At 45.6% G+C, this 9,194-nt stretch overlaps 1 protein-coding gene across 1 annotated transcript in view; it reads left to right on the top strand.

Moving 5' to 3' along the window:
• LOC121153723 (zinc finger protein 181-like) overlaps positions 1-4,083 on the top strand; it is a 9,114-nt gene extending 5,031 nt beyond the window's left edge. Inside the window, exons 3-5 of the mRNA XM_040976449.1 lie at positions 422-542; positions 780-863; positions 2,392-4,083. Coding sequence (XP_040832383.1) covers positions 422-542; positions 780-863; positions 2,392-3,863 — 1,677 coding nt within the window. The 3' untranslated portion in view covers positions 3,864-4,083. The remainder of the gene's footprint in view (positions 1-421; positions 543-779; positions 864-2,391) is intronic.
• Positions 4,084-9,194: the final 5,111 nt, after the last annotated feature.

Below are 9,194 nucleotides of genomic sequence, written 5' to 3'. Positions count from 1 at the left end.
TGGGTGCAGGGTCCCAAGGCCTTGGGCCATCCTTCACTGCTTTCCCAGGGCACAAGTAGGGAGCTGGATGGGAAGTGGAGCAGTTTGTGCCCACTGGTGCCCTTGTGGGCTCTCTGCATTTGCAGAGAGAGGATTAGGCAATTGACTCCTTGCTCTGGGCCCTAATTCTGTTTTTTTTTTCCCCATAAAATTAATTCTCCTGAAGCAATGCTGTCATTGTATAAAAACACCCTTTGTTATTGTATAGCAGTGCCCTTATTGCATTACAGGAAATTGATTATCCAGTTATCAGACACCTGGGATCAGTCTTGATCATTGCCATGACTCCTGAAATCTCAGCCCCTTTCCCCTCTAAGGCTCCTCAGGATCAGTGACGAGAGAGGCTCGGGCTGTGACTGAGCCTGTGTCTTTGCTGTTGCAGGTGACATTTAGTGATGTGGCTGTAGACTTCTCTCATGAAGAGTGGGCACGGCTAAACGCTGCGCAGAGAGACTTATACAAGGAGGTGATGGTCCAGAATTATGAGAACCTAGTTTCCCTAGGTAAGGATATCTTCCCTTTCAATTCGCTCAGGGAGATCTTTGCCACTCTGAATTACTGGAGCTCTTCCCAAGTTAAATGGCTGAATTTCTGTACCATGTGCCCAAGGAGATGTTTAACCCGTTTGTGTCCTGCTTAGAGTTCGTCTTCCTGTCTTTGTCTCTTCCTTCGGTCCCTCTTGTGATGGCCTGCCGTCCTTGAGGATTGCAGCTAAAACAGGTTCTATCTTGTATGAGCAGGTCTTTCTGCAGCTAAGCCATGTGTGATCACTTTGTTGGAAGATGGAAAAGAGCCTTGGATGGTGCAGAAAAAACTGTCAAAAGGTATGTTTCCAGGTTGGTCATGTGAAGTAGGCAAAGGAAGTCTTTATTGCTAAAGGGCCGGTAGTTGCAATAGATACATTGTAGGGAATTTATCTTTAGAGATCCCTGACATAAACAAAATGGAGACATCTTGAGCTTAGTTTTCAAAATGATCATTCGCTATTCCAAATTATTACCTGTATTGCACATGTCATCTACTCAAAATGAGATTTTTGCTGTTGTCATAATTTTCTCTTATTTGAAACAAAAATTTTTTCTTGGGTCTACTGAAGGAAAAATACACTGATGGTTTTAGGCTGGGACATGTGTCAAATAGAAAATAGCTTTTCCTTTAGAGCTGAGTTTCATGGACCAGATAGGAAAATGAGTGTTAGAGGGGTGGGTGTTACAGTATAGCACGTTAGGCTACTGCTTGTGACACCGACATCCCACGACTGAGCAGCAGTTCGAATCCCGGAAACTCTGCCCCCCATCCAGCTTCCTGCTAGTGTGTCGAGGCAGGCGGGGGATGTCAGAGCAGGTGCGTAGGCCCCGCTACCCACATGGGAGATCCCCTGGAGTCTGTACTCCTGACTTTGGCCTTGTTTGCTCCTGGCGAGGCTGTTGAACACATCTGGGGAGTGAACCAGCAGACAGAAGATATCTCTGTTGTTTTGCCTTTGAAGTAGATGAAAATAAATAACATTAAAAAAAAAAGAACTGGTATGGTAGGCTTACATGTTTCTAGGAATAATATTATTTAATGTACAGAAAATCATTTTCACACAGATACTGAATAAATTCAGAAAGCCTAAATCTTTGTGAGCCGTTAACTTAGGTTATTTTGTCATCATTTGTTTAATGTAGTAGTGTAAGTTGTACATTTTGATCATAATAATCTGGCAGCAAATTGAGAGGAATTGATGGTGGGGGAAGAAGGCTATGAGACAAAGCGTTGCCTTCCAGGTAAGTAAAGTAACAAAATGGTGACCTGGGATCCAGAACGCCTTCCATGTTTTCTTTCTGTATTTCTGTATTCTCTGCTGCATGTGAGCACCATTCAGAAATCACTGAAATGGGGGACTTGCCAGAGTCAGACCTCTCCTAGGGGTTTTCTTTCTCTGAATCCTCCTGGTTTTTTTTTTTTGCCATAAAGATTTCTTTCCGGGCCCGGCGCGATGGCGCAGTAGTTAAGGTCCTCGCCTTGCATGCCCGGGATCCCATATGGACGCCGGTTCTAATCCAGGCGGCCCTGCTTCCCATCCAGCTCCCTGCCTGTGGCCTGGGAAAGCCGTGGAGGACGGCCCAAGGCTTTGGGAACCTGCACCCGCGTGGGAGACCCGGAAGAGGCTCCTGGCTTCGGATCGGCATAGCATCGGCCGTTGTGGTCACTTTGGGAGTGAATGTCGGACGGAAGATCTTCCTCTCTGTCTCTCCTCTCTGTATATCTGCCTTTCCAATAAAAATAAAACAAATCTTAAAAAAAAGAAAAAAGATTTCTTTCCAAGAAGTAGAAAAAGAGCATCACTTTATCTTCCGTGTGTTTCAGATTGGGAGCCAAAATGGGAAAGCAAGGACTTGTCAACAGAGAAGGATGTTTATGATCAAGATCCACCCCAAGCAGACATAGAAAAAACTGTCAAGCAAAACTGTGACTTTCCAAATGTTAACAAGGACCGGGGACACCTGGAGGGGTTGGAGGGGAAGCGTGAAGGTCAAGAACAATACAGAACCCGCAGAGACAGCCCTATGGGGGACAAGTTCTACAGATACGATACAGACAGAAGCACCTTCCATATGAAGTCTGCTCTTTCTGAACCACACAGAATTTCTCCGCAAGAAAAATTGCCTATCTATGATACACTGAAGACAAGCTTACCAAAGATGTCAGTCATAAAACATGAGACAATGAGTGGCCAAAAGAAACTTCTGAATTGTAATGAAAGTGCAGTGGCCCACAACCAGAGCAAACCTCTAAGCCCTCAGCAGACTTTATGTAACAGAGAGAAAATGTACGCGTGTGGAGAGTGTGGGAAAACCTTCGGTAAACAGTCCATCCTTAATCGCCACTGGAGGGTTCACACGGGAGAGAAGCCCTATGAGTGTCGCGAATGCGGGAAGGCCTTTGGCCACGGCTCATCCCTCACTCGACATCAGATAAGCCACAGTGGAGAGAAACCTTTCAAATGTGCTGAATGCGGGAAGGCCTTCAGCCACGTCTCATCACTCAGTAACCATCAAAGCACTCACACCGGAGAGAAGCCGTATGAGTGTACCAACTGTGGCAAGTCTTTCAGTCGCGTCTCCCATCTCATTGAACATCTGAGAATTCATACTCAAGAAAAACTCTATCAGTGTCGCATGTGTGGGAAGGCTTTCATTCACAGATCGTCTCTCATTCATCATAAAAAGATCCATACCGGAGAGAAACCTTACGGATGCCGTGAATGCGGGAAAGCTTTCTGCTGCAGCTCCCACCTCACTCGACATCAAAGAAGCCACAGGAGCGAGAAGCGTTATGAATGCAACAAGTGTCTGAAGACCTTCAGCAGCCTGCTGTCTCTTACTCAGCACCAGAGTATTCACACCGAAGAAAGACCCTTTGAATGTCAGAAATGCAGGAAGTCCTTCAACCAGCCCGAATCACTAGATATGCATTTGAGAAATCACATCAGATTGAAACCTTACGAGTGTAGTATTTGTGGGAAAGCCTTCAGTCACAGGTCATCCCTTCTTCAACATCACAGAATTCACACCGGAGAGAAGCCTTATGAATGTCTTAAATGTGGGAAGACCTTTAGCTGTAGTTCCAACCTTACTGTACATCAGAGAATTCATACTGGCGAAAAGCCATACAGGTGTAATGAATGTGGAAGAGCTTTTAGCAAACGCTCGAATCTCACCGCCCATCAGAGAATACATAATGGAGATAAACGCAACAGTGCAGTAAATATGGAAAAATCATCAGACCATCTGAATCACTATTCGTGTGACGGATCATATAGAAATGAAAGTATATAGAGCAGTATTTTTCATAGTAAATTTCAGCTGTAGATCCTAATTCAGCATTATATTTTTACCGGAGAAAGGTGTTATGAATGTAGTGAATGTGGGAAGACCCTCAGCAATGATGGAAACTGTGTCACCACTTATAATTCATTTGTAGAGGGACTCCAAAGGCAGTACATGAGGGAAACTCCTACTGAGCATTAATACCTTAATGGGTGTGTGTAAATGACACACACTCAAAAAATCCCATATCCATATAGCAGTGTGAGAAAGTCCAGGCGATATGCGCCCACTACAGGAAAGAGGCTGTATGCATATAGAAAAATGGACATTGGAAATCCTTCATTTTAAGTGCTTTCCTCATTCTACGTTAAAGAACTCATACATGGAAAAAATGAATGTGAGACATGTAGCAAAGTATACAGCTGTAAGAGTTACCTGGCTAGACATGAGAAGATGAACGGAAAACAACCTGAGGGAAGTAGGAATTATGTCTCAGCCTTGTTTTACAGCAACATTGTAATCCTCGAGGGGAGCAATCAGGTTTATTATAAATATGCATTCAATATAGCAGTTACTTAAATTTGACTCATGTCCTATATAGAGGTTAGTTTTTAATGGTTATATGAAAATATTTAGCCATCCCACAGTTCCAGTAAATATTACAATGTTGAAAATTAAAGCTATAGAAGAAGCAAAAATGGTGTTAATTTTTGGTCTCTAGTGAGACTATTTTATATACAATGAGCTGTTTGTGACTTTTGAAAAACAGGTTACTACTTCTTGGAGAATTAATTTTTGCCTTAAAACAGTCTTTAGAGCAGCAGACCAGCACATTTAGAGGAATTGACTCAAAATGATTTTGTTTTCAAATTATACCATTTTGGTGAAGAAAACTCAGTGTCCGTCAACAGTGGACTCAGTTCGTATGTTCTAAGAGGTTTGCACAGGCCAGAGGACAATGTGTTTTCTCGGCTTCAGTGAGGCGTCAGCATCTCGGGAAGGACTTGCCAGATGGTGACTGCTGACCCTCGCACCTGTGGAGTTTGTTTCACTTGGTTTGAGTTGAAGCCTCAAATGTGTTTTGTCCATCAGCTCTCAGGAAACACTAATACTCTCTGTCCAGAGAACACGTATTGATAACCATGATGATAATAAGACAAGTGTAGTTTTTCTGAAGGAGGCAGCAAGCGATTTGAAATGATTATACCATATATATACCAATATACCATGAGAGCGTTATTGCCTGTGGATGCGGTGTTCAATCCTGAATCTTGTGGGATGAGTACTAAGCTTGTGATAAGCACCATATTTTTGTTGCTAGAACAATGTGCCTGAGACAGCAAACTAGCGAAAAGCTTGTTTTTTTCCCCCCATTGGGTAGGTCACTGGCGAGGAGAGCAGGTGGCAGTGGTGCAGCATGTGGAGGAAGCGTTGAGGAATCTGGGAGTGTTTGGGGTCCATTCTGCTTTTACAACTACCCTCTTAGGAGCCCTGCCACCTGAGGGCACATCGCCAGTGACCTAGGCGTCTCCCACCATGCCCACCTCCTGAATACTGTAATTGGGTTCTTTCTACCCTCCTGGTTCAGCTAACTTAACAACTTGAGGTTTCATGCCGATCGTATGCCTTAAAAACGACTTGGCTCCTGAGCTCAGGCTGTGTGTCTCCGTGTGTGTGTGTGTGTGTGTGTGTGTGTGTGTGTGTGGCTCCATGCCTGGATATGTGTTATGTGCTGGTGTTTAGGTGATGCACACAAGCCGGGTGCTACTGGCTGCACCTGGATTTTGTGTTCCTGCTGGCGGTGTTAATGATAACCATATCAGTCAATTCTCCAGCCTTGGTTGAAAGACAGATTATGGATTGTAAGTATGGCTTCTCTAGATTAAAAAAAAAAAAAAGTGGGTAGTCTCCCTTGCCCTGTGTTTTCTATTTTTTTTTTAAACTGGAAAAGTAATAGATTCTGAAAAGATACAATCTTTTTGCCATTAAAGGGTGATATAACAGCTTTATATTTCTGCCTTTGCTCTTTTTTAAAGATTTATTTATTTTTATTGAGGAGGGAGATTTATAGAGAGGAAAGTTGTTGGTTCATTGCCCAGTGGCCACAATAGCTGGAGCCAGGAGCTCTTCTGGGTCTCCCACATGGGTGCAGGGTCCCAAGGCTTTGGGCCGCTTTCAACTGCTTTCCCAGGCCAGGGAGCTGGATGGGAAGTGGAGCAGCAGGGACGTGAACTGGTGCCCATATGGGATCCCAGAAAGGTGAGGATTTAGCCACTAGCCATTGCACCAGCCCCAATTTGCTCTTTATGACATTTGAGACTTATTCTTAAACAGTAGTCATTCTAACTGATGTTCTATTGTGGAATAGGTTGATGGGGTTGTTGACATTGGACAAGACATGCTTTCCTATAGCACATTTGTTGCCTTAACTGAAAGCTCAGTCATGGAGGCTTTTTATAGTAGCAATTGTCAATACCAATGGGTGGGTTTGGAATTTTTCCAAACCCAGGTCTCTCACTCCTGGAACTTGGGCTATTTGTTAAAACATACAATACCATCTATCATTCTACCCCAGCAAGTAGCTTCACAGGTGCTCATTGCAATGTTCACAGGAAAGCACACCTTGGTACCACTTGGTTTCTTTTGAAAATTCCATTTTTAAAAAGTATATTTATTGGGAAGTCAAATATACAAAGAGGAAGAGAGAGAGAGGAAAATCTTTCATCTGTTGATTCACTCCCCAAGTGGCTGCAATGGCCAGAGCCATGCCGATCCAAAGCTCAGAGCCAGGAGACTCTTCCAGGTTTCCTAGGCAGGTGCAGGGTCCCAAGGCTTTGGGTCGTCCTCGACTGCTTTCCCAGACCACAAACAGGGAGCTGGAGCAGGGCTACTGGGATTAGAACCAATGTCCACATGTGGGATCCTGGTACATGCAATGTGAGGACTTTAACCACTAGGTTACTGTGCTGAGCCCCAAAATTCCATTCTTAAAAACAAATCCTGCAGGAAGATTTCATAGACTACACACAGGCTTACTGTCTGAAGGATTTGTTCTTACAGGCCACACAGCTGCTGTTGGAGAGTAGGCAGAAGCAGAGAGTGGAGTTGACCCGACCTCCCGTGTGGGACAGCGGTTGACAAGTTCCTGCCTGTCTCTAGTTCTCAGGGATTTCACCTCCCTCCAGGCTTCCCTCTGGCCTTCAGAGCAGCCACTCCTCGACTCCACTGCTTGGTCATGAGAGCCACAGTCATGAGTTCTAAGACACTGAGTCATCAAGTACCATCTCCTCATTAGGATATAACCTGTTTGTAAGCTGAACATGCAGCTGGCTCAGATTGGTGTGACTAAGTTTGACTTGTACAGAAATTGTCAAAGTGTCTTGCAAAGTGGCCCCATGAGTGTGCTGGGGAATGCCGGAGCTTTGCTAGTTCCACAGATGTTTGAAAACACCTCCTGCAAAAGGCAGAACATACTCTTGCCATGATAACTTCATGCTAATTAGAATGCAAAAAGAGCAGGAGGAACTATTTTTAATTTCAGAAGTATGACCATGTATCAAAATAGCAAATTGTACACTTCAAATATGTTCATTTTAAGTCCATTGAATCTTAATCAGGCTGTTGGGAAACTGACAGTAATAAAACTCAGAACTTGTAATTTCTTAATTATTCTATTCTCATCTTTGTTCTTGGGTGTATTTGTGACTATTTCATCAGTTTAACAGAAACAATATAACGAAGCGCTTTGCATACCTCTTCTCATTTCCACTTTTGGGAATGTCACATTGGCAGCTTGAAGTGGACTACTGTGGGGACCCGCCAGGTGAGCCAGCGGGGTCTGGCTTCTGCAGTGGAGACTCAAATGACACAGATCAGGCAGGGCTCTAGGTGCTGCTGCAGGGCTGCTCCTGACAGCTTGCGTCTCTTCCCTGCTGTGGCCTGTGCCATCCCACACAGGCTGCAATGAAAGCTTTCCTCCACATTCATCTGCAATGAAAGCAGCCTGCGCATTCCCTGCCTGGCTCAGTCAAGAGCTCCCACATGTGGTCTCATCTGGAGGAACTCGTGCAGCTTTTTGTAAACACACCCTTAACCCCACCCCTTTTGTGCAGTTACACATTGTCTGTACTGTTACACAGTTGGCGAAGGTTTATAGTGAAAAAATCTTTCCAACGTGTCCCCAGAATGCATGGTTTTGGCATGGAATATGTTTTGTTGTGCCCAGCAAAGAACTTTCAAGTCCAAAGGCATACATCCCATGGGACTGGGCTTTCAGGGGAAGGTCCTGACCTGTGACACTTCCACAGAAACACTTTGTTCAGGGGCCTGCTTGTCTTCCACAACACACCAGCAACCTGAAAGCAAAGGAGTGCAAAATCCACGTGGGCTTCAGGGAGAGAGGGCAACGTCACCACAACTGCTGTCCGCCCGTGAACACGCCAGTGAGTGGGTCTACATTGAGTTCACAGGGAGTCCGCGCCAGGTGGAGAAGGGGCAGGTGCTAGCCAGTGATGGGAAGAAGCCTCAGCAGGCAGAGCACATGAGGCTGGAAGGCAGCAGCAAGAAGAGCAGCGGACTCCACAACGGAAGGCTCTGTGAGCGGTTCCCAGGGCTGTGTTTTACGTGGACGGATCGTGGGTGGATGTGTGAAAGACTGTACGCAGGCGCAAGACAGCCCAACTCCAACAGAGCGGTGATGGTTACAGCGGTTACAGGAAGTGGGTGGACAAGACAGTGACCTCAGCCAGAGATCTGGCACATCCCGAAGGCGGCCAAGGCCACGTATGGGCCAATGATGGACAAAGACCAACATTCCTTGCCCTATCAGGGCCCAAACAGAGCCAAGGCCAGCACCCACGTCAGAAGGGGTGTAAAACCTTTGTCTCTGTAACCCAGCTTGTCTTTCCCACCTGTGGTCCCCTCTTCTCCTGCTGGTTCTTTCGCTGCTCCAGAAAAGGCCCAGGACTTCTCTTTGCTTAATAAAGGCCTGTTTGTACTTGGCCAGTGTTTTTCCTTCCCAGGTGGTCGGAATCTAACGAGCGGCTCATGCTCCGTGATAGCTCACAGCTGTGAACACGTTTCAGCGCACCGTGCGTACAAGTCAGTGCTGGAGAACCCCGTGAGAGCGAGCAGTGGGGGCAGGAATGGCAGGAGAGTTCAGTGTTAGACATGACAAACTGACAAAAGGGAAAAGAAAGGCAGGCACACAGTGTGGCCTCTGCCATTGGCACCACACCAGGAAAAGAATCTCGAAAGGTTCAAGGTCTGACGGGATCACGGCTCCAATTTCCTGCCTTCTTACCTGCAGGGCCCCTCTGAGGTTGTTATGTGTAGCCAGAA

Source organism: Ochotona curzoniae, unplaced genomic scaffold, assembly GCF_017591425.1.
Source record: "Ochotona curzoniae isolate NIBS_2020 unplaced genomic scaffold, NIBS_Ocur_1.0 contig_2699, whole genome shotgun sequence".
Lineage (NCBI taxonomy): Eukaryota > Metazoa > Chordata > Mammalia > Lagomorpha > Ochotonidae > Ochotona > Ochotona curzoniae.
This window is presented reverse-complemented; position numbering and strand designations above follow the sequence as displayed.